This window comes from Herpailurus yagouaroundi, unplaced genomic scaffold (assembly GCF_014898765.1).
Source record: "Herpailurus yagouaroundi ecotype Mexico unplaced genomic scaffold, PumYag 183, whole genome shotgun sequence".
Classification (NCBI taxonomy): Eukaryota; Metazoa; Chordata; class Mammalia; order Carnivora; family Felidae; genus Herpailurus; species Herpailurus yagouaroundi.
The window spans coordinates 4,760,678-4,786,125 of record NW_024412414.1 but is presented as its reverse complement, the minus strand read 5'-3'; the positions used below and the strand labels follow the sequence as shown (position 1 = coordinate 4,786,125).

The following is a 25,448-nucleotide window of genomic DNA, read 5'->3' as shown; positions in this document are numbered from 1 at the left end:
AATGGGTTCTCCATTTTCGAATGGTTGAAAAAAGAAAAAGAAGAATATGTCATGGCACATGAAAAGTACATGAAATTGAGATTTTGGTGTCCATAATAAAGTTGTACTGGGACACAGCCACACTTACCTATTTCTGTATTCTCTGTGGCCGTTTTTGTATGATAGAGTACAGCTGAGTAATTGTGACAGAGACCATATGGCCTATAAAGTCTAAAATATTTGCTATCTAGCCTTTTACAGAGATATTTTGCTGACCTCTAGTCTTGAACAATAAAGGCCTTCAAAAGTCATCCTGAAACCTGCTCCTTTTACAGATGGGAAACTGAGGCTGAGAAGTGAAGTGAGCCTGCCTGTCACAGAGCTGGGTGGGGATTGGGAAAGAAAAGGGGAAGGACCTAGGAAGACTCATTCTGGCTCTGCTGTCACTGATGAATTTAACAAATGCGTATTGGGCACCTGTCATGCTCTGGACGCCAACTGTCATTCAACCTTGGCAAGTCACTGTCGGGGTTTCCTCTGCCAATGTGTAGCCTTGGGCGAGTAATGCATGATTACTGGAGAGTATTTTAAGAAATAAGGAAAATCAGGGGCGCCTGGCTGGCTTAGTTGGTAGAGCACACGACTCTTAATCTCAGGGTCGTGAGTTCAAGCCCCACGTTGGGTGCAGAGCCTACTTAAAGGAAAGAAAAAAAGAAAATCAGAAATAAGGAAACAGAAATCACCTGTTTTCCATAGCACCTGTAAATAACTACTACTGTGTTCGCATTTTGATATATTTTCTTTAGTCTTTTCTATACTCATATATGTGTGTGAATAAACACATTTAATAAATATAAAATATTTAATAAATAAATAAAAACATTTAATAAAAGATGAAAGTATAATTCCCCTTCCCATTTTGGCAAAGTGCCTTTCTTGAGTTGGCAGATACTCCTTCACTGAGTGGGCAAATGTTGAGTTGTCAAGGCCCTTTTTTGGCTCTAGAGAGTACAGTTGTGAAGAATACACAGCCCCTGCCTTGGGGAAGTTTAGGGTCTGGAAGGGACTGAGTGTAAATGACTCTCATTAGTGTGAAACGTGCAGTAGCATGGCCTGGGGAAGTGGGGGAGGGCAGAGGGATTGGATAGGAGGCCATTACAATAGTCCTGTGGAGTATCCATCAGGGCCTAACTCAAGGCAGAGGAGGGAGGAATGAAGGGGACAGTTGGAAAGCTATTTATGATGGTGAATGCTGACTAATTAGATAGGGAGGTAGGAGGGTTTCCACGAAACTGGATGGATAGTGGTGCCCTTTGCTGAGATAATAACCGTGGGCATGGGAGCAGGTTTGGGACTTGTTGAGTCTAGACTGCTAATCTGCAGCATTGGAATGCTGCAGACATTCAGGTCTGGACCTTAGGGACGGGCTGAAATGAGAGACGTTGGGACATTCCTGATACAGGTGGGAGATCCCTGGAGCCACAGCTTATCAAACAAGATGATGAGCTGGGGATACTTACGCTTCAGAGGAAGGCAAAGGAGAAGGGTCTTAGGGAAAAAGGCCATGAAAGAACAGTCAGAGAGGTAGGAAGAGGGTCAGGAGGGAATAGTGACTCAGAACCCAGCAGAAGAGGATTTCAGGAAGAATCCAGTCCTGGGAGTCAAACAGACCTGCGGTCTGATCCTGGCTTCACTGCTTGCTGGTTGTGACTATGAGCCAGTTCCTTAACCTCTCAGCCTCTGTTTCCAGAAGATGGGGTGGTTAAGATGTTATGTGCTACCAAGCAGTGAGGCAGGATAAGCTTGAGCTCCTTGACTTCAAGCTTGTTGAAGGCAGGCAGTTTTCATCTCTCTACCCTGATGCTCAACCCTCAGGGGTCACAGCATTTGGTACCTGGGAAGCCACTGGTGGCCTCTGAGGGGTAGGGGGCAGAAGAGGGGTGGGAGGTGAGGAAGTGGAGCAGTCTTTGGTTATTCTTTCTGTCTGACTCCTCATCTCTGCACTAATTCCTGATTTCAGATGCTGCCACCCCAACGTCTTACCTTTGCTGGGCTTCTGCACCGGAAATCAGTTTTACAGCTTGATCTACCCATATATGGCAAATGGTTCTTTACAGGACAGACTCCAGGGTCAGGTAAGGGGCTGGATCATGGTCAGAGAACAGGACCAGGTAGCATCTAGGTAGGGACTCAAGGTTTAAGGACTTCCAGATGGGAGAGGGGCCATCCAGAGAGAATTTAGGTTGGGGTAGATAAGATCTGGCTAAACATCTTCAGATAAAAGCCTATACAAATTATTTGACAAGAGGCATTTCATTTAAGTCAAGAGCAAGACAAAGGTATCCCATAGCCCTCATTTTATTTAACATTGTTCTGGGGGTGCTAGTCAATGCAATAGGACAAGAAAAATAATTAAGAGATACAGAGTATGGGAGAAGAGGAAGCAGATTTTTATTTGCTGAGAATGCTATTCTGTTTTTTTTGAAAGCTTCCAAGATTATTCAAAAAATTTTAGAAAACTATATAAGATTAAATAAGAAAATATTAATTTATATGAGAAAATAAAAATTTAGCCACTTTGCTTATTAATAAAAATGCAAAAATCAACAGTATTAGCCAACAGCACACCTATGCAACTTACAATAGCATCTCAGGTATAGCACTCTGTTCTTTTTTTTTTTTATTTTATTTTTTATTTTTTAACATTTACATCCAAGTTAGTTAGCATATAGTGAAACAATGATTTCAGGAGTTGATTCCTTAATGCCCCTTACCCATTTAGCCCATCCCCCTTCCCACAACCCCTCCAGCAACCCTCAGTTTGTTCTCCATATTTTTTAGTCTGTTTTGTCCCCCTCCCTGTTTTTATATTATTTTTGTTTCCCTTCCCTTATGTTCATCTGTTTTGTCTCTTAAAGTCCTCATATGAGTGAAGTCATATGATTTCTGTCTTTCTCTGACTGACTCATTTCACTTAGCATAATACCCTCCAGTTCCATCCACATAGTTGCAAATGGCAAGATTTCAGAGAATACTATTCTATTATATATTTGCTTCCATATTTATGGACTATCTCTGGAAAGATACAAAAAAACTGGTGTCTTGGCTACCTCTGAGGAAGTGAGCTAGGTAGCTGGGGCATGGGACAGGGGGAGAAACTTTTACTACATACCCTTTGTGCCTTTCACATATTATGTGAGCATCATACCTACTAAAATTACAGTTTTAACAACAAACAAACCTCCTTCCCGTCAAATCTTCAAATAGGGGGAAATTTTATTCCACAGGAGATTACTGCTTTCCTTAACAGAGACCAGACAAAGCAATTATTTGTGATATAATAATGATCATTAGCTTTATTGTGCTCTTGCTGTGTTCAAGACACCATGATAAAGGCTTCTCCTTCAGGCCTTGCCACAACCCAAGAGGTATCTCCCATTTTCTAAAAGAGGAGTCTTTGGGGCTCCTGGGTGGCTCAGTCAGCTGAGTGTCTGACTTTAGCTCAGTTTGTGATCTCATGGTTTGTGAGTTCAAGCCCTGCATTGGGCTTGTTGCTACAGCGCAGAGCTTGCTTTGGATCTTCTGTCCTCTCTCTCTCAGCAACCCCCTTCTCTCTCTCTCTCTCTCTCTCTCTCTCTCTCTCTCTCTCTCTCTCAAAAACAAATAAACCTTGAAGAAATTGAAAAGAGGAGTCTCTGGCATAGAGAGGCAAAGTGTCTTGCCCAGAGGAACAAAGCTGACAAGTGTCAGAGCTGGCATTTAAACAGGGTTCATGTGGCTCTAAACTCCAGAGGTTTTGAGGAGAAACCTGTTAGCAAGGCCAGTTCTTACAGGATGTGGGACCCAAGACAAGACTTGAAAAATAAGTAGTGACTTAGCCTGGACTTCCAGTCTTAGAACAACTGTGGCAGTGCCTGGGGATGGTGGGGGATTTAGCTCACCCCACAATCCCCATCAGCCCTTGTGAGGTCTCCCCAAATACACATAAAGTTGGTGTAAGGCCCATATGCTTGGTGAGCTAACACAAGCTCCCTAGCTCCTCTCCCAGCCATCCCCTCCTAGAAGAAAATTCCAGAGTTTACCACTCTATAGTCATGATAAAAATATGAGCAGCCACTGTGTGGCAGACACTATGCTAGGGGCATACCATATACTCCTACACCATATCCTCCTTTGAATCCTTAGAGCAATCCCAAAGCATAGGGGTTTAACATTTAATAACATTTCCATTTTATAACTGAAGAAACCGAGGCTCAGAGACGTTGAGTGTCTTTTCCAAAGTCACACAGCTAATGCGTGTCTGAGCTGGGATTTACATCTGGATCTTCTCATGTTAAAGCTGGTACCCTGCCAGTATTCCATGCTGGCCAAACCCTGTTGCAGAGGAAGTGAAGGTCTGGAGGAGAGACAGGAGCTCGTTGGGACTTTAAAAAGTAACAGGCATAGGGGCGCCTGGGTGGCTCAGTCAGTTAAGCATCTGACTTTGGCTCAGGTCACGGTCTCACAGTTTGCGAGTTTCGAGCCCCGCGTCGGGCTCTGTGCTGACAGCTCAGAGCCTGGAGCCTGCTTCGGATTCTGTGTCTTTCTCTCTCTCTATCCCTCCCCGACTAGTGCTCTGTCTCTCAAAAATAAATAAATGTATATAAAAAATAAAAAGACACAGGTGTGACTCTCCTCTTTTTTCCTTTACTTAGGGTGGCTCGGACCCCCTTCTCTGGCCCCAGCGTGCCAGCATCTGCTCTGGGCTGCTTCATGCTGTGGAGCACCTGCACAGCCTGGAGATCATCCACGGCAATATCAAGAGGTGAGAGAGGTGGGCCACACCCTGCTGACCACCTGTGCTGCGGGGACAAGACAGCACACGTTCTTGTGTCCCTTCCTCTCCCCCCCACCTCTTTTCTCCGTGGCTCTCTCTCCCCATCTCACCTCCCTTGGGTCTCTTCTGTCTTTCTTTGTTACTGTCTCAAAAATCAGCATCTGCTGTCCTCACGAACTACCCGTCTGTCACCCCGTCTTTTTGAGCTGGTGTTTTCCCAGCGAGCACCTCACATGCCGATGTATTTTACTTCCAACCCAGTAGCTGGTCTGGACCTGATCCTTGAGCTTTGGGTGGAGCCCCCTGGGATTTTGAGCTTTTCACTCAGGGTCTTCTTGGAGAACTGTCCCCTGCTTGTGTATCTGTTGGCAAGAGCAACTCGTGTCAGGGAATCTTCCTGAAGGGTAGGTGTGCAACCCAGTATCTCATGCTCCCAAGAACACGAGAGACCAGTCTGGGGACTGGAAGCATGGGGAGAGATTCCAGAAGACACCGGAAAATCTGGAAAAACTGACCTCAAAACCATAGAACTCATGCTTCCTCAAAGTTCTGTGTTTGGCAAGTGGGATCCCTGTCCTCTTTTTTTGTCCCTGATTTTTGTTTGATTGCATAAACAATTGTAATAGCGAGAAAGGAAATGAAAGGGTGAGAGGTCATTGTGGCTCTGGCACCCTGACTCACACCTGGCCTCCATTTCTTCAGCCCTTGCCCTCACAGAAGTCTTAGCCTTAAGGGAGTACTGTCACTTGGTTACCAGTTCACATTTTCTTTTTCCCCCCTTTATTTAAACAAGGCAGATATTTCCCTTTATTGCTTGTCATCCTTTTTTTTTTTTTTAAATTTTTAATGTTTATTTTTGAGAGACAGAGAGACAGAGCATGAACGGGGGAGGGGCAGAGAGAGGGAGACACAGAATCCGAAGCAGGCTCCAGGCTCTGAGCTGTCAGCACAGAACCCAACGTGGGACTTGAACCCATAGACTGTGAGATCATGACCTGAACCGAAATGGAATTGGACACTTAACCAACTGAGCCACCCAGGCGCCCCTGCATTTCACCATTTTTAGTGACTTTTTAGTTTTCTGTTGAAAGATTTACCCATAATTTACTTAACCACTCCTAATAGTGGATATTAGAATTGATGTCTCTTTTGTAAACAACTATTTAGGGTTAATTTGATAATTTTCACACATGTAACTTAGTTGTTTTCTTGTTTGTTGTTTGTTTTTTCCTTTGAAGTACTTTCTGAGAATGTTTACTTCCACAGATTAGATGACTAGGCTCAAGAATGTTTCTTATTGCTTCCCCTATTCCCCATGATCTGGGCAGGACTAGTCACAAAGGACGGTGGCCTTCAGACTTGAGTCAGTTGGGCCAGAACTTGGAGTCGGAACAATTTTGGAAGGGACCAAGCCCTCATAGGCTATCGGCTTGGCAAACTGAGGTTGATGAGGGTTTGACATCTGTGGGGGTCAGGAAGGCCACACCTCTTTGGCTACACCAATGGCATGCCTGGGGCAGCACAACTAATCTTAGCTCTGTCTTCATTTCCTGGTGGGAGTGGGTTCTCACTCCCTGACCTTATCAGGACTGGCTCAGAAAATCCAGATTGAGGGTCTTTTTTTTTTTTTTTTTTTTTAGTTTATTTATTTATTTATTTTTTTATTTTTTTATTTTTTTTTTTTTTTGTTTTTTTGTGTGTGTATGTGTGTGTGTGTGTGTGAGAGAGAGAGAGAGAGAGAGAGAGAGAGAATCCAAAGCAGGCTCCGTACTGTCAGCGCAGAGCCCAACACGGGGCTCAAACTCATGAACGATGAGATCATGACCTGAGCTGAAATCAAGAGTTGGATGCTTAACCAACTGAGCCACCCAGGCACCCCCAGATTGAGGGTCTTAAGTGACCCTTAACTTGTAGGGGCCAATGTTGCTTACTGCAAAGTTGTTTTCCAAAAGGGTCTCCTTGGCAACCTCTTCTTTCCAGCTCAAACTGAGAAAGTTCTGTCTGCTTTCTTTTCCACAGCTCCAATGTTTTGCTAGACCAAAACTTCACCTCCAAGCTGGCTCACCCAATGGCTCACCTGTGTCCTGACAACAAAAGGTCAAGATATACCATGATGAAGACTCACCTTTTCCAGGCCTCTGCTGCATATCTGCCAGAGGATTTCATCAGGGTGGGACAGCTGACAAAGCGAGTGGACATCTTCAGCTGTGGAATAGTAAGAGCTTCCTTCTGTGCTTGGACTTTGGCCTGTACCTATTTGTTCTCCCCACAGCTCCTTTGTAAGCATAAGATATAATGGTAGCCCATAGATATATTCCATCAAAGTACAGTAGGGGTTGGCAAACTATAGCCCCCAGGCCAAAACTGGCCCAGGGCATATTTTGTACCACCTATAACTAAGAAAAGCTTTTACATTTATAAAAGATTTAATAACAATAATAATAAGTGAGAGAGACTTGGTTTGTGGCCCACAAAGCCTAAAGTATTTACTGTCTAGCCTGTTACAGAAAGTTTGCCGACCCTCAAAGTACAGCTACTCATGAGTGTCCAGCTTCTAGTAGGCTACTTAGTGCCCTGATTCCCAGCCAGCCAGCCATCTAACGGTCCAACCAGTTGTCTGTTCATCTTTGTCCATCCATCTGTCCAACCATCTGTTCACTTAGTCATCCAGTATCCATCCGTTCAACAGCCACCCACCGATTTAGTATCCACCTCTGCTTCTACCCTTCCTCCTCACCACTGCCACCGTCCTGTCCTATCATAACTGTGTGCTGGGCACTCTGAATATAAATGTAACTAAAACATAGTCTTTCCCCCAGGAGCTCATGGTCTGACTATAACAGCCTCCAAAGTATTTCTGTGGAACATCCTTGCATCTCTGTAGGTTGGATGTGTTTTAAGGCTTTTATGGCCAAGTAGATATGAGAAATGCTGCGTTAAGTAAAGTCCAGCACATTTCTTTATCACAAAATTAATCAGAGACTTCAATATGGTTATGAGCCTTTATTTTTTTATTTTTATTATTTTTTTTAATATATGAAATTTATTGTCAAATTGGTTTCCATACAACACCCAGTGCTCATCCCAAAAGGTGCCCTTCTCAATACCCATCACCCACCCTCCCCTCCCACCCCCCCCCCCCTCACCCCCTGTTTGTTCTCAGTTTTTAACAGTCTCTTATGTTTTGGCTCTCTCCCACTCTAACCTCTTTTTTTTTTTTTTTTTCCTTCCCTTCCCCCATGGGTTTCTGTTAAGTTTCTTAGGATCCACATAAGAGTGAAACCATATGGTATCTGTCTTTCTCTGTATGGCTTATTTCACTTAGCATCACACTCTCCAGTTCCATCCACGTTGCTACAAAAGGCCATATTTCATTCTTTCTCATTGCCACTTAATATTCCATTGTGTATATAAACCACAATTTCTTTATCCATTCATCAGTTATGAGCCTTTAATTTAATTGGGAATTCACCATGGCTGGGCAAGTTGTATACAGCATTTCCCAAATTTATTTGACCGTGGAACCTTGTTTCCTCGGTATCTTTCAGCACCAGTGTCCCATGGAGCCCCATCTGGGAAATGCTGGCTGAGAAAAAAAAAAGTGACAGTCTCTGATTGACCTTTGCCAAGAGCAAACACTTGCCTCTCAGACCTTGCCCTTTCTCTTCCTCTCTAGCCTCGAACTTTGAGCTTCCTCTCTCTGATCCCAGTCTCTTATCTGTCCACCTGTTGCACTAGTGCCTTCCCCAAGCCACCTTCTGCTCTTAGCCTGACCTCCATACGTCAGATTCTGCTTCCTTCTGTCTCCTATTGGCTCTTCTGGTTTCCTTGACCCCATCAGGGGTCAGTGGCTCAGTGATGCTTAGTGGGGCTAGGCCAGGCTCCTGCTCATCTTAAGAACCAGCAGGACTAAACCCTGAGGCTACCGGGCAATACAGTGCAGAGCTTAAGGGCAGAGGTTTGAGTCCCAGCTTAGTTATTTTCAGCTTTGTGACCTCGGCTAGGTCACCTGTAACTCTGGGCCTGTTTTGTCCTCTGTAAAATGGAATAATGATAGGTATGGAGACTAATAAGATAATATATATAAACTAGTTAGCACGGTACCCTGCACATGTCAAGACTATTATTATTGTAGTGGTAGTTATTATTCCTACCCTACGCTCACTCTTGATTTCTTTTATCCTTGAAATAAAAAAAAAAAATTTTAATGTTTATTTACTTTTGAGAGAGAGCATGTGCTCGAGCTGGAGAGGGGCAGAGAGAGGGAGACGCAGAATCTGAAGCAGCTCCAGGCTCTGAGCTGTCAGCACAGAGCCCTATGTGGGGCCCTAACCCATGAACAGAGAGATCATGACCTGAGCCAAAGTCGGATTCATAACTGACCAGCCACCCAGGCACCCCTACCCTTGAATTTTTAACTCAGCTCTTGATGTAACAATTTTTTTTCATTCATTCATGCATTCATTCGTTTAGTGCCCACTGGCTCCCTTCACTCTTTTTCTGTGCCCTGCCACTGACACTATGATTTTGAACTCTGGTTCCTCCTGTTAGGAACACTGCATTTCTCAGTGTTTTTGTTTGTCTGTTTGTTTGTTTGTTTGGTGAACACTGAATGATCTCCATAAAAGGTTCAGCACAGAGCCTGTCTGTACTAGGGGCAGAGGGAATGTCTATTTATTCATTTCCCCTCGTCCTTCCCTCTCTTCCTGGCAGGAGCTGGTTGGGAATCCCATTTCAATTTGCTCCCATCCATTTGCTACGGGGTGCCCTCTGCTGCCCCCTCCTGGCCCCTGCCAGTCTGTAATTAATCCTGCAGGTCTGTCCTCTGGGGATAGGATGCCAGCTCAGATTTTAGGCACTTGCCTGAAGATCACCTAAGTGATTAAGGAAGAGAGTCAGGGGCACCTGGGTGGCTCAGTTGGTTAAGCGTACAACTTTGGCTCAGATCGTGATCTCTTGGCTTGTAAGTTTGAGCCCTGCATTGGGCTCTGTGCTAACAGCACAGAGCCTGCTTGGGATTCTTTCTCTCTCTCCCTTTCTCTCTGCTCCTCCCCAGCTTGTGCATGCACACTCTCTCTTTCTCAAAATAAATAAACTTAAAAAAAAAAAAAGGAAGAGAGTCAGAATTTAAATCCAGGCAGTCCTGTCTGATCGTACACCCCTTAACCACTATGCTCTTATGTCTGCTGAGAATTTCTGTTCAAAACAGGTGTTCCCTATAATAAGACACATATCATGGTTTGTCAAAGCTGTGGTGTCTTATACTGGTGCAGGGGTGTGCTCCTTCTGTGCGTGGGTGAATTAATGAACAAATAATGTTAATAAAGGCCGAGGAAGAAACATGCTACAGATACTGCTGAGACGTGCTGTGTAGAATAGACATATATACCCAGACTCCTCCTTTTCCTGAGACTGATGTAGCAATGCCTACTTACCACTTCGGATGGGTTTTTTAGTGAAATGATCTTTAAAATATAGTGTGTGGGCCCCTGGGTGGCTCAGTAGGTTAAGCATCAGACTTTTGATTTCAGCTTAGGTCATGATCTCACAGTTCATGAGATCGAGCCCTGTGTCAGGCTCAGCACTGACACCATGGAGCCTGCTTAAGAGTCTCTCTCTGCCCTTCCCCCACTCATGCTTGCTCTCTTTTTCTCTCTCAAAATAAAGAAACAAACTTAAAAAATAGACTTAAAAATAGTATGTGTACATATATGTATATAGATATGTGAGTATAAGTATGTGTATACACATATTTATATATATAGTATGCATATATAAATATACATATTATATATTTATGTGGATATACATATGCATATAAAACTCATGGTAATACACACATATTTGCTTTCCATCATTCCTGACTTGCTATTTATTCAAACCTTCTACTAGCAGCTGGGTGTTGTGTTTAGTTGGAGGAGGTGTTTAGTGATACTCTGATGTTCCAGATTTGGGGCAAGTGTCTGTCCTGGCAAATGGCAGAGCCAGGCCTGGAGCTCAGCTTTTGTTTCTGAGAAGAATCATCTCTCTTGGCGAGAATCTGCTGTCTGAACTTCTACATGAGTGTCTGAACCATGCTAACTGCATGTTCTCTCCAGGTGTTAGCTGAGGTCCTCACCGGCATCCCTGCAATGGATAATGACCGAAGCCCAGTTTACCTGGTAAGGGAACCAGTCACTTCTGGCTCACAGCTAGCAGGGGAGGGATCCAGAGGGCAGAGACCTCTACTGTACCCATTTTACAGCTGGTTATGAGGCCTCAGTCTAGTGTTTGATCTGCAAAGTAACCTTAACTTCTCTCCTACTTACCAGCCAGCCAAAAATTTATTTTTTGTGATAAGAGAACTCAGAATGTTTAGGGGAAACCCATTTCTTCTCTCCACACATCCAGCAATCAAATAGAATTTGTTTTCACGTTGGTAAAAGTGAATTTCAGCCCTCTTAAATGGGTTTATATAATAAAAACAATAATTTCCATTTTGAGGGTTCAAAGAATTAGCATTCCTGTGTATATACATACAGTGTAATTTCAAAAATATAACAGCACAGCCAGACTCTGTGTTTGGCACCTTACATATATTATCTTTCTAAGTCATCTCAAAACCGCCACGAGATTGCTAGGGTCATTGCATTCACCCACACTTGAGAAAAGCAGGCTCTGAGGTTTGCCTGAGATCTCAGCTTTACTCAGTGTCAGAGCTGGACTTCCACGTCAGGTCTTTCTGGACCACAGATCCTGAGTTCTTAACCCCGACACTTGGCTGACTGTTTAATTTTCATGACAGTGCAACCATATGAATTCAAGATTATTATCATCCCCATTTTTCTGATGAGAAAACTAAGGCCAAGGTGAAGAGATTTGTCTCGTGCCCCCCAGTGAGATCTGTGGTAGAACTGGGATTTGAACCCATGTTTTCTGCAGAGTTCCAAATCCTTTTTATCAGTTTGAGAGGGGAGCACCTTTCCTGACTTGATGGTGAAGCCATGAGAGCAGTTGGTTTTTTGTGGATGGGCCCCAGAAGCATCCCCTGGGCCCTGGGGTGGGGGGCTGAAGGCTTTCCTACACACAGGAAGCCATGACTTCTCCCTTTGCTGATCCCCCAAGCTCTGCCACTTTTGGGCCACCGAGCCCCAGATGCTGCACAGAGGTAGGTTTCAGATTTGATGTGGGGCAATTTGAGGTGGTTTCTCCTATTCTGACAGTTTTCTTTTCTTTTCTTTTCTCTTCTTTTCTTTTGTTTTCTTTTCTTTTGTTTTCTCTTCTCTTCTCTTCTTTTCTTTTCTTTTCTTTTTTCTTTTGTTTTCTTTTCTTTTGTTTTCTTTTCTTTTGTTTTGTTTTCTTTTCTTTTTTCTTTTCTTTTTTCTTTTCTTTTCTCTTTTCTTTTCTCTTTTCTTTTCTTTTCTTTTCTTTTTGTTTCTTTTCTTTTCTCTTCTCTTCTCTTCTCTTCTCTTATCTTCTTTTCTTCTCTTTTCCTTTCTTTCTTTTCTTTTTTTCTTTCTGCATTTTATTTACCTTTTTATTTTTGAATTTACATCCAAGTTAGTTAGCATATGGGGCAATAATGATTTCAGGAGTAGATGCCAGTGATTCATCCCCTATGTAAAACAACCATTGCTCGCCCCAACAAGTGTCTTCCTTAATGCCCCTTACCCATTTAGCCCATCCCCCCTCCCACAGCTCCTCCAGCAGCCCTCAGTTTGTTCTGTGTATTTAAGAGTCTCTTATGTTTTGTCCCCCTCCTTGTTTTTATATTATTTTTGCTTCCCTTCCCTTATGTTCATCTGTTTTATATCTTAAATTCCTCATATGAGTGAAGTCATATGATATTTGTCTTTCTCTGACTAATTTTGCTTAGCATAATACCCCCCCAGTTCCATCCACGTAGTCGCAAACGGCAAGAGTTCATTCTTTTTGATAGCCGGGTAATACTCCATTGCATATATATGTACCACATCTTCTTTATCCATTCACCCATCAATGGACATTTGGACTATTTCCATACTTTGGCTATTCTGACAGTTTTCGTGAAGTGAATTCCCTAGCAGTCCTCTGGGTCTCCCTGGATGAATGTCACAGGAGAAGGAGCTTGTTGAGACATTTATGTAAAATTTTCTGGAAGGCATTTTTTGTTAATGGTTTCTAAAAATGTGGAGGAAGGGATGCCTGCTGGCTCGCTCAGTATAGCATGAGACTCTTGATATTGGGGTCATGAGTTCAAGCTCTATGTTGGGCATAGAGTTTACTTTATAAAAATGTGGAGGGTATAATTTTTTAAAAATCTTAATTAAAAAAAATTAAGATTGCACATGTATTTAAGATTTGGGTCAGAGATGAAAGCTGGTAACACCTAGTGTGGTCCACGGTAGGAGGAAGCTGGCCTTTCCTTCACCCTCGGGGGAGTGTTTCTGGCCACAGTGTTTTTGGAGGTCATTAGGTGGTTTCCATCAAAATTTAAAATGGGCGTGCCTTCTGATGCAGCAATTTCACTTGTACATGGGGACACACACATACAAGGGAGGAAAGACAGATGGACAAGAACGTTGATTGTAGCATTATTTATGTTAGTAAAGAGCTGCAAACAAGTGAAATATGTGTCAACTGGGAGGTGGTTAAAGAAATGACAGTATAATCACACACCGTGGAAATTCCATGAAGTTATTCATAAATAAGTTCATGAACATAAGTTTATAAATATTTATAAGTAAGGAGGACAAAGTGTATAATGTGATAAATTTTGACATATGTATATATCTGCAAAATCATCACCAAGCCAAGCTCATGACTGTGCCTACTACCTCAGAAGTTACCTCTTCCCCTTTGTAATCCTCCCTGCCCATCCCTCCCAGCCCCTGCCATCCCCCACAGCCATTGATCTGCTTTTTGTCACTGTACAAGGCTCCGTTTTCTGGACTTTCATACAAAATAAATCAGAGAGAGAGTACTCTTGTTGTCTGGATTTTTCCACTCAGCATGGCTATTCTGAGATACATCCATGTTCTTTGTGTCAGTGGTTCGTTTCTTTTTGCTGAGTAATGTTCCTTTGCAGACATGTGCCACTGTCCCATCACCTGTTGATGGACATGTGGGGTGTTTCCAGTTTTTGATCGTTACACATACAGCTGCTAGGTACTGTTGTGTGTGGGTCTCACTGTGGACATGTGCATTCATTTCTGTTGAGGTATAATTCACACTTGTGAGGCGTATAGAATGGTGTACGTCCTAGAAAATGTAGACATTTATGTAACCAACACCACCACAATCAGATATGGAGTATTTCCATCATTCCAGAAAATTCCCTTGTGCAGTTTTACAGTCAATGCCTTCTCCCCACTTCCAGCCCCTGGCAACTACTGATCTAATTTCTGACTGCATAGTTCTTTTTTGGAATATCAGATAAATGGAATCATAGAGTGTGTACCTGTTTGTTTCTGGCTTCTTCCACTTAGTGTGGTGCTTTTGAGATTCATCCACGCTATTTTGTATACTAGTCGTTCATTCCTTTTCTTGCTGAGGAATATTCCAATGTATGGATATATGACCATTTGTTTAACACCAGTTGTTGGACATTTGGGCCACTTCCAGGTTTTGGCACTTCCAAATAAAGCTAACATAAACATCTTATAAAAAAAAATAATGAGAGGGGTGCCTGGGTGGCTCAGTCAGTTAAGCGTCCAACTTCGGCTCAGGTCGTGATCTCTGTTTGTGAGTTTGAGCCCCGAGTCGGGCTCTGTGTTGACAACTCAGAGCCTGGAGCCTGCTTTGGATTCTGTCTCCTTCTCTCTCTGCCCCTCCCCACTTGTGCTCTCTCTGTCTCTCAAAAATAAATAAATGAAAAAAAACCTTTTTTTAAATAATGAGAAAGACACATATGTTCTTACAGGAAAATATCTCCAAGCGAAAAAAGCAAGTTCAGAATACCTTTATAGTTTAATCCCATCTTTGGCAATAAGTAGATGAATGAATAAAAAAAACTTGTAGCTTACATTTTCTTATTTGCAAACTGGGATAGATAATAGTACCTACTTAAGGGGCTTTAGTGAAGGTTGAGTAATATGTACCTAAAACAGTACCAAAAACAGTGACTTAGAGCGGCGCCTGGGTGGCTCAATCAGTTGAGTGTCCCACTCTTGATTTCAGCTCAGGTTGGGGGATCATGCCCTGGTGACAGGGTCTGTGCTGAGCGTAGAGCCTGATTAATATTTTCTCTCTCTCTGCCTCTCTCTCTCTTTCTTCCCCCCACCAAAAAAATTAAAAGAAATTAAAAAGTTAAAAAAAATACCAGTGACTAAAATATAGTAAGCACTATATGAGTTAACTATTAACTATGATTACTGCTATTTTAATAACTCTTAAGTGGTTGCTTGCCACTATAATAATTATTACATATAACTAATATGTAACAAAAGTAATTATATCTATAGACTTCTGTAGCAGAAGGTCTAGGATAATATAATCCAAACCACTAGCAGGTGTTACCTTTGGCAAGTGAAATTGAAGGGATAATCTGCATATTTGGTTCCAAAAACCCAACCGCGCCTCTCTCCCCCACTTCTCTGGCCTCAGGCATGGCCACTTCTTGAAAGTCCCTTTTGTTATGGAGAATTTCGAAGCTGCACAAAAGTAAAGAGAAGAGTATAAGGAATCTCCATGGATCCATCCCATCAGTTATCATTATCACGCTTTTCTTATTTCTTTTGAACCCAAAAAACGTGTGTGTGCGTGTGTGTGTGTGTGTGTGTTAAAGCATAGCCTAAGGGCACCTGGGTGTCTCAGTTGGTTAAGTTGGTTGATTTCAGCTCAGCTCATGATCTCACGGTTGGTCTTGGATGAGATCTAGCCCCCGAGTCAGGCTCCGCGCTGTGGGTGGAGCCTGCTTAAGATTCACTCTCCCTCTCCACCTGCTCCTCCCCCTCCTCTCTCAAAAAAGAAAGAAAGAAAGCATAGCCCACGTATTATATTATGCCACCCATAAAATACAGTTTTCTTAATTCCTTAATATCATTTAACGCCCATTCCATATTTAAATTTCCCAAGTTGTCTCCAAAATTGCTTTTTAAAGTTGGTTTGTTTGAAACTGATACACACAAGGTCCACATGTTGCCTTTAATTATGTTTCTTGAAACCCTTCTTTTTTTTCCTTAAAGTTCTTTAATTTAGATAATCTCTACACCCCATGCAGGGCTCAAACTCATGACCCCAAAATCAAGAGTTCATGCTCTTCTGAGTCAGCCAGACGCCCCTTGAAACTCTTCTAGTCTCCAACTGCACCCTTCCCCACTTTTTCTTTCCACATATTGCATTTTTGCATAAAGTGAGTCATTTGTACCGTAGACTGTCTCATGTTCCGGATTTTTATGTCGTTGTGGTGTTCTTATTTCTCTATTCCTCTTATCCTGAGACTTGGTTAGATTCACGCTCAGTGCTGCTTCCTAGATGGTGCTGGGTGCTTTCCACTGCATCACAACACGATGCGCATAGTGGATCCTTCTCCTTCTGGTGCTGAGGTTCATCAGTGGGTCCAGGTGGAGTTGCTGACTCCACTAAGTTCGCTAAGTTTCCCCATCCCCCCCCCCCCCCCCCCGTACTCTTAGCGTCTCTTGATGACTCTTGCCAGATGAGATCTGTAATTTCACGGGGGGAGGGGGAGTCAAATGGTGAGCTTCTGCCTCTATCATTCTTTCAGGGCAGTCGTTTGGAACAGTTTCTGACTGTTTCAGATGGTGGTAACCTCCATATGTGTAAATAACACCCTTCTGATGTTTATTGATGTATCAACTTTAAACGCCATGACAACTTCTTAAAATATGTATATATAGTTTGGGGCGCCTGGTTGGCTCAGTCATTTGAGTGGACTTTGGCTCAGGTCATGATCTCATGGTTTCTGAGTACAAGCCCCATGTCAGGCTCTGTGCTGTCAGCTCACAGCCTGCATCCTGCTTCAGATTCTGTGTCTCTCCCTCTCTCTGCCCCTCCCCTGCTCATGCTCTGTCTCTCTCAAGAAAAAATAAACATGAAAAAAAAAATTTAAAAATATATTTTAATATGTATTTATTATTGAGAGAGAGAGAGTGAGAGCACAAGTGGGGCAGGGGCAGAAAGAGGGAGACAGAGGATCTGAAGCGGGCTCTATGCTGACAGCAGAGAGCTCAGTGTGGGGCTTGAATTCACAAACCATGACACCATGACCTGAGCTGAAGTCAGACACTTAACAGACTGAACCACCCAGGCATCCCTATATTTATATTTAAATATATATTCATATTTTATATTATTTACGACATGGAGCTCCATCACTTTTTGCATTTTATATAGCATAAAATATTGTACAATATTTATAGTGCATATAACATTGTATACAACATAAAGTACATTGAAATATTTGCATATATTTACATGAGTAACTACATAAAATACTACATATTCTATGAAATATAATTACAAATATGTACACATATACTGATTAAAGTATATATTATATATAACAGAATATGTGTGGAAAATTTATATTAAATGTTTTACTATGTACACAAATAAATATATCACAAATATAAAACATAAATGTAAATGCTTCATATGTTAGTGTAATGTACAACAGATTGTTATATCAATAACAATATGCTATAATGCTGAATGCAATATGCTATATGCTATATGTTATATCAGTAAATATACATAATTATATTACATAGTTCCCTATACTATATTTAATATATTTAATCAATGTATTTAATATATTTGCAACATATTTACATATTTGTAAATATGTAAATATATACTTATGAAATATTATGAAACATAATTTATACTATTTATGTTTATATATTTATATAAAAATATATAGCATAACTTTTGTCATATGCATAGTTTAGATTTCTGCTAAGTAGTATAAAATATTATAAACCTTATAATATATAAATATAAAGTTTATAAAATTGTAAGTATACACAATATTTATATAGTAGATCTCCTATTAAATATATATGTGTTAGGGGCTCACTTAGTAGAGGATGTGACTCTTGGTCATGAGTTTGAGCCCCATGTTGGGTGTACGAATTACTTAAATAAATAAAACTTTAAAAAATAATAATGCTTCTTGAACTTTAAAAAATAAATAAATATATATGAGTCAGAATCCTACACCCTAAAATATGTATTTTATATCAAAAAAATGTGCCTGTAATTGTTAATAAGATTAAATTATGAATGTAAATAAAGTGTTTAGCATGTAGTACTATATAAACCATAGCTATTGCTACTATTTATCATGGTCACTAATAGACTATTGAATCTTTATTCAGTGTCGAGTGTCACACTTCATGCCTTAGATGCGTTATATCTTTTAATCTTTGTGTTAGTCCTATTATCCCCATTTTCCTGGTAAATCAACTGAGGCCTATGTTAAGTCCCTCCCTGGGTGGTACTAGTGTATTATGGAACACCTTGTACATATAGGGAACTTATCAGTTCTCCAGTTCTGGCTTTTTTCCTTGTTTCTTGGATCCTTGTATGCTTTTATTTCTTAAAATCCTGTTAAAATTTTTTTTTTTACATTTTATTTATTTTTGAGAGAGAGAGAGAGAGAGACAGAGCACAAGTGGGGGAGGGGCCGAGAGAGAAGGAGACACGGAATCTGAAGCAGGCTCCAGGCTCCCAGCTGTCAGCACAGAGCCCGATGCGGGGCTCGAACCCACGAACCGTGAAATCATGACCTGAGCCGAAGTCAGTTGCTTAACTGACTGAGCCACCCAGGCGCCCCTTAAAAATCCTGTTTTCTGCGAAGTTTTGCAGCCCTGGTGTGTCGCGGGGGATGGTGGGGAATGTGCGGGTTGAATCCCACATCCCTGCAACTCACACTGGAGTGTTTATCCTCTTCTTCCCACAGAAGGATTTACTCCTCAGTGAAATCCCAAGCAGCACCACCTCACTCTGCTGCAGGAAGACGGGCGTGGAAAAGGTGATGGCTCAGGAGATCTGCCAGAAGTACCTGGAGAAGAGAGCTGGGAGGCTGCTGGAGGACTGCGCCCAGGCCTTGGCCATGGCTGCCTGCCTCTGCCTGCGGAGGCGGAATGCCAGCCTGGCAGAGGTGAGCCTCACTCTCAGCCTTTACCCTGGCGATGAGCCCTGCCCTGGGGTGGGTGGGCCTCCCGTCCCGGTGGCCCTGTGGTTCTGCTTTACCAGGGACTAGGTTAACACTCGGGGTCAAGCCCTTTACCGGTGATTTCATAAACCTGAGCCTTATTTGGTTGCAAGCATCACAACTTAATGGAGCTCGTAAGAGCAAAGCAGGGAAGCCAGTGACCTAGAGTAGCTCAGGAACCTGAGGACAGTGTGCTGGGGACCTCAGGAAGCCCAGGATCCCGTACTCAGATGTTAATAGAACTCTGCTTTCCCTGAATCTGCTTGATTCCTCCTCTCCTCTCCGTAGGCTCCCTTTTCTTGACCTGTGTTTTGGTTAGGAGATATGGCCATGGGTATTATTTATATGCTATGGTTCTACCCCGACTGGGAGATCAAGTCTCCAGGTCCCAATTCCAGTCTCTCAGTGAGAGAGCCTGTTTGGCCTACCTAGAGTCATTGTCCACCCATTGGCCAGTCAAGTAAGGCGAGGGGAGTGGGGCCCAGTTTATAAACCTGGTGGTCAGGGGGTCAACCCAAGAAAGCTGGAAGGGCTAAGTCCTAGAGGAAGGGAGCATCCTTAACCCATGGGCCAGGCAGATATCCCAGAAATCAACCATATCAGGGGCTACAGCATCTTTCTATACATGTGATATAGAGTGGTGGTTTCCATGGTAACAAGTATAGATTTGTGGTCCATGCTGGGTATTTCTAAGGACCAAATGATTGCCTGAGAGGACTCTGAGACTAACAGTGATCTTCAAGTGGTGTTTGGCAGAGAGGGACTCCTTGCAGTTACCTCAGGAGTTGCTTTTGGCAGCAAGAGGGCTCAGGGAGGTGCAGGCCCCACCCAGGACTACAACCAGACACCCCCTTTTACTTCACATAATTGTACTGAGTACTTAACACTTCATTTGAGGAAAGGGCTTAGTAGCTGAAAAAAAAGTCTTTGAACACTACCGCTGTAGCCCAGGCCTGCCATTTTATAGATGGGCAAGTAAAGATCCAGAGAGGAAAAGATGAGGCCACAGAGTGAGTTTCTGTCAGAGCTCTCTGGACTCCACGTTCATTCCCATGTCCACCATATTGCACTGGGATGTGGCAGGAGCTAGAGACCCAAGTGGTTGTTCTTCACGTGAGCTGTTCCAGGTGCCAAGTGGCACAGCATTCATTCAGTACTTGTGTGTTGGGCAGGGGGATCAAATCGGTGAACAAGGCAGGTCCAGTTCTGCTTTTCTGGAGCTCGCAGACAATGCGTAGTAGTCATCTGTGTGGTGAGCACTATAGCATATGATGGGGTCCCACCCAGGAGGATTTTCCCCAGGTAGTGATTGTAAGCAAAGAGCAATCCAAACAGAAGGAGCAGCTCCTGCAGATGTCCTGAGGTGAGAGAAAGCCTGGCTTAGTCAAAGGTCTGGAAGAAGGTGTAAGTGACTACAACAAGAAGCACATGGGGAAGAGTGGCTTGTGGTGAGGCTGCTGAGAAAGGAGGAGCCCAATAATTTAGGGCTTTGCAGGCACAGTTAGGATTTTGAGGAAGACACTAGGGGTTTGAAGCAGGGGCAGGACATAATCAGATTTATGTTCTGAAAAGATCTGTTTCCCTGAACCACTTATTCTTTCATTCAGGCTTTCATCTCTTCATTTATTTTATTCTTTTGTTCAACGTATCAGTTAAAGGATACTCGATGAAGCTGTTATAATGAGGAGACTCCAGAATACAGTGGTTTAAATGAGATAGAAATTTATTCTCTTTAGCTGAACAGCTTCAACGCAGGCAGTTCAGAGCTGATGTGGCAGCGCCACTTTACTGGGGACTCCAGGCCGCCTCTATATTTTTGTTCTGCTATCCTTACTGTGTGGCTTCCGTTTCAAAGTCCAAGATGGCTGCTCTAGCTCAGGCCATCACATCTTCATTCCAGCCATTGAAAGGGGGTTAAGAGGAAGAGGAGAACACACTCCTTACCTTTTAAAAGTGTGACTTGGAAATGCACACATCACTTTTTCTCACACCCCATAGGCCCTAATCTAGTGACATGGCCACACCTAGTCACAAGGGAATGCAGTTTTTAGCTTGGCGAATATTTATTTGGTACATGCTCTGAAGATTTGTCTCAAGAGGTGACATTTGAACTGGACCTTGAAGGATGAGGAGGCATTAGTTATGTAGAATAAAGGAGATAGGGCATTTAAGGTATACAAAGAGGAATGAGAAGTGATCCTTGCCCTCAGTATTGCACAAATAAACTGGGAAGAAGAGAGGTCATCTGGGTCATGGACTTGAAGACAAGCAGGCCTGGGGTCAGTAGTTCTGTTACTTACTGGCTGAGTAGCCTTAGGCAGGGAACTTAATTTCTCTGGTCTTTTAAATTTTTTACCTATAAAAACTCACTGTGCATCACATTCAAATGTGCTTTGTAAGTTGCAAAGGGACTGAGCAAGTGAGATGTGTCATCGTTATTAAGGGTATATCTGTCTGCCCTTTGTGTGTGTGTGTGTGTGTGTGTGTGTGTATGTATGTATACAAAGAAGAAACATTCCTTGCCTGCCTCCCTCTGATTTCCTAACCTCCCTAGTCAGAAATGTCCTCAAGGACAATATCTATATTACTTGGGGCATTTCCAGTTGAAAGAGATAGAATTTAAGTCAAACTCTTAGTCACACACATACCCACACACACAGGAGGGGGCCTGGGAGGGAGTATATGAATGAGTGAATGAATGAATGAACTTATTGGCTCACATAAACAAATAGCAGACAGGAGACACAGGGTCTCAACCAGCAAAAGCGCATCTATCTCTTTCTCTGGCCTCTGTTTTATTCTTTGTGGGGGTCTTAATTTTTCCTGCTGTGAACAGGTTTTCTGTGTGGGTAGAGAGTCTGGATCTACCACTAGAAAGGAAACTGGAGTCTTTCCTCAATAAGCTTTAAGTAGAAAGGTCCCAGAGAAGGATTCTGGTTGACCAGCTTGGGTCACGTGATCAAACCTTAAATCATTAAGGTCAGAGGAATGGGATACAATGTTTGGTCCATCTTGGTCATGTGCTCTTTTCAAAGGCACATGCTCTCTTCTTCTAGACAAAGCAGCAAGAATCAACATTTGATTCTTCAGTCTCCCTCTTTCTCTCTCTCGGCTCGGGAGACCTGTAAGATTTTTGATTTCAGAGAAAGTTCTTATCTCTCCTCTCTCCAAGGTGTGTGGTTCTGTGGCCGCTGTGGAAGAGCGTCTGAGAGATCAGGAGACGTTGTCCCCTTGGAGTGGGCTTTCCGAGAGCACAGGCTCTTCCTCCAACACCCCAGAAGAAACGGACGATGTGGACAATTCCAGCCTTGATGCCTCCTATTCCATGAGGGCAGCACCCAGGGCTGGGAATGTTGCCTCATTCCCCCCTACAGAGGGCAGAGAAGGCAGGCTGCAGGCTGATGGGGGAATGCCGGCAGACTCCTCCTCTGGAGCCTATGCCAGTCCGGAGCCTCCCCAGGATGGTAAGTGTGTGGAGAATGGAGTGCTTACACAAGCTCGTTTATGGGTCTCTAACTCAGCCTGCCATTTGTTCCTTCTGTTGCTCTAATTCATGCGTTCTTTGATTTTTCAGCCGTTCACCTACTAGCTGACTGCACAAAGAGAACCCTTGGGTGGAGGTCATCCTTTATACTTCCCTCTGTCTCTGGCTGCCTATGTCCAGCCCATCACCCAGTCCTATCCATTGGCCTAAATATCTCTCAGCTCCATCTGCTTCTCTGCATTGCCTGGCCCCTCTTGGCCAAGCTACTGTCTTCTTGCTGGATGACCACACAGCCTCCCTGTGTCCCCCCTGATCCACTCTGGCCCCTTACCCTGTCCCTTCTCCAGCGACCAGCCGGAGTAGTTTTTAAAAACAACTCATGTCACCCCTTGTTTAAAGCCTTTGTATGGCTCCCCATCATACTGAGGGACCAAGTCAGAATTCTTCCTATCTCTCCGTCTCCTCTCCAAACACCCCAGGCTTTCTTCTGAAATAAAAATTTGGAAGGCCTGGGTGCCGAGGTGGCTCAGTCAGTTGAGTGTCCAACCCTTGATTTCGGCTCAGGCCATGATCCCAGGGTGGTGGCATGGAGCCTGCTTGAGATTCTCTCTCTCCCTCTTTGCCTCTCTTCCCCCACTCACATTCTCTCTCTCTCTCTCTCTCTCTCTCTCTCTCTCTCTCAAATTAAAAAAAAAAAAAGACCTTTTTAATGCAGTGTCCTTGTCCATTACTAAACATGGCTTAATGAATGTCCCAGGCCCTACCTCTACCTACATCTTCCTGCCATTGGGAGAAGAGAGGAGGGAGAAGAGAGAGAGGGTGTAAGTGTTCATGCCAACGTCTCCCACCCATGAGAAGGAGCGTGGAAGGCCCCACCTTTCTGAAAAGTGGGGCAGGTGGCAAGGCTTCACTGCAAAGGCAGAAGCAGGGAAAATGCTCGTTATGCTCAGGGCCTGATTCAGAAACCTGATTTAAGTGAGAAACTGACCAAGTCTGACTTCTAAGAATTATAATAGTAACTATTTCTAAATGCCGTTTGTTCAAGTTCTTTCTTTGAATTTTCTGTTGAATGCCAGCTACAGAGACTTCATGGAAGATTGAGATCAATGAAGCCAAAAGGAAACTGATGGAGAATATCTTCTTCTACAAAGAAGGGAAACTGGACAGCCTTGAACTTTTTGGCCCCTGATAACTAGAACACAGCTGAGGATCCTTGTCCTCAATTGGAAAGATGAACACCAAATCAAGAAATAGATCTGATGCCGAATCAAAATCTCCCAGGAAACACCACCCCCCGGCGTTCCTGGGCCGGGAAGAAAAGCTTCCAGAGTGAGCTAGGGAAGAAGGGACCTCAGCTTTTCAAGACAAAAAATACAGGAAGTCATCATCCTTTCTGGGATTTGTCAGTCAGAGCGGAGTATTAGGAGACTGAAGTGTAAACCGCGGTCCACGGGCCCAGAATGTGGGCGATTTTATGGCTTTGGGCTGTGTGTTAATACTGTTACCCAGCTCACACCCCTCAAGAACTGCCGGGGAGTGCTGTCATTTGTACTTTCCAAAGTTAAGATCTCTGGGTCACATTTGCCACCAACTCCTGCAAACTTCCATGGCCTGAAAGATTCTCAACTTGTGTGTCCTAACGCAGTTCTTAAATTCACATACCAAGGCCTCGAGTTTTACAAATGCCAGACACCTGGCAGCGGACTCAGTAGGTTTTCCACTTTCTGCATCTTGTAACCCACAGATATTTATTTAACGCCCACTCGGCACCTTTATCCTCCCATCCCACTAATGCTAATATTTTCAGTGGAGATTTTATTTTGAGAGTATGTATTATTTATGAGTGAATGAAGAATCTGGAGAGCTAGTTTCATGTCTGATTCTGCTATTTAAATCACTTATTTAATTTCTGGAACCTTGGTTTCCTTGTAAGTAACACCTGTTCGTTTTCCTTCCCGGGGCTGTTGGGAGGAACAGGTGAAATGGCTACAGAAGTACTTTGAAAATGCACTTGCCCTGTTTTATAAAATAAATAAAAAGACAATAAATATAGATTTCTGCCATGTACTTAAGGTTTATGCAGTGGGTATTTTTTTGAAAAGTCATGTTGCAAATCTTTTTGGGAAACATCCTGTTTTAAATTCAGTGTGTCCTGTTTTAAGTAGTCCTACTATTGTAATGATTTCTTCTTTTCACAAAATAAAAATACATGGCAGGGGGGCACCTGGCTGGCTCAGTCGGAAGAACATGTGACTCTTGATCTCAGGGTGGTTGAGTTTGAGCTCCACGTTGGGTGTAGAGATGACTAAACAAATAAACTTAAAAAAATACATTGATAAAGTTAACAGATATCTTGTAATTAGTTTTGATTGTATCCAGATGAGTTTGTTTGGGAAGGGTGCCCTGCGCCACGGGGTATCATGGAGTGTCTAAGAGTTGGGCGCTGCCTCTAAATGTTGATTGTTAGTAGCTGTGTGATGTGTCAGGTTAGGGAGTTACTCTGAGCCTCTGTTTCTTCATCTACACAATGGAGAGAATAAAAAGTACCCTTTTCATGTGTTTGTCATCAGGCCAAGGGGAAGAACTTGCTTCGTGAAAGCATTCAGTAGTCCCCCAAGAAGTTCAGCTTTGTACTGATGCGTAACAAAGATGAGCACTCCGGTCTTAGGGGCAGCCATGTGTACTGACACCCCTGTTTTAAGCTCTAATGGCTGTGAGGAGTCAACTAGAGTGTGTGTTATATGCCCCAACCAGGACCTGGAATGTGGCAAGCACCTTACAATTCTGAGTAGGGTCTTTTCAGGACTAGTGCCAGTAGGGTACTGGTTATCAAGACATACCAGCATTTGGAGAATAGGGCTTCATACATTTCTGGAGAAGTCAGTGAAGGGGCGCCTGGGTTATGTCAGCTAAGCATCTGACTTCAGCTCAGGTCATGATCTCACGGTTCGTGAGTTTGAGCCCCACATCAGGCTCTGTGCTGACAGCTCGGAGCCTGGAGCCTGCTTCAGATTCTGTCTCCCTCTCTCTCT

General features: G+C 43.1%; 1 protein-coding gene across 4 annotated transcripts in view; it reads left to right on the top strand.

Moving 5' to 3' along the window:
* IRAK2 (interleukin 1 receptor associated kinase 2) overlaps window positions 1-24,483 on the top strand; it is a 61,481-nt gene extending 36,998 nt beyond the window's left edge. For 3 of the 4 annotated variants that reach the window (XM_040491992.1, XM_040491990.1, XM_040491993.1), the window contains 7 exons: window positions 2,000-2,114; window positions 4,674-4,783; window positions 6,815-7,010; window positions 10,894-10,956; window positions 18,678-18,878; window positions 22,105-22,396; window positions 23,493-24,483. In XM_040491992.1, the coding sequence (XP_040347926.1) occupies window positions 2,000-2,114; window positions 4,674-4,783; window positions 6,815-7,010; window positions 10,894-10,956; window positions 18,678-18,878; window positions 22,105-22,396; window positions 23,493-23,605 (1,090 nt within the window). In that variant the 3' untranslated portion in view covers window positions 23,606-24,483. The remainder of the gene's footprint in view (window positions 1-1,999; window positions 2,115-4,673; window positions 4,784-6,814; window positions 7,011-10,893; window positions 10,957-18,677; window positions 18,879-22,104; window positions 22,397-23,492) is intronic. The other variant, XM_040491991.1, reaches the window with a different exon arrangement.
* Window positions 24,484-25,448: the final 965 nt, after the last annotated feature.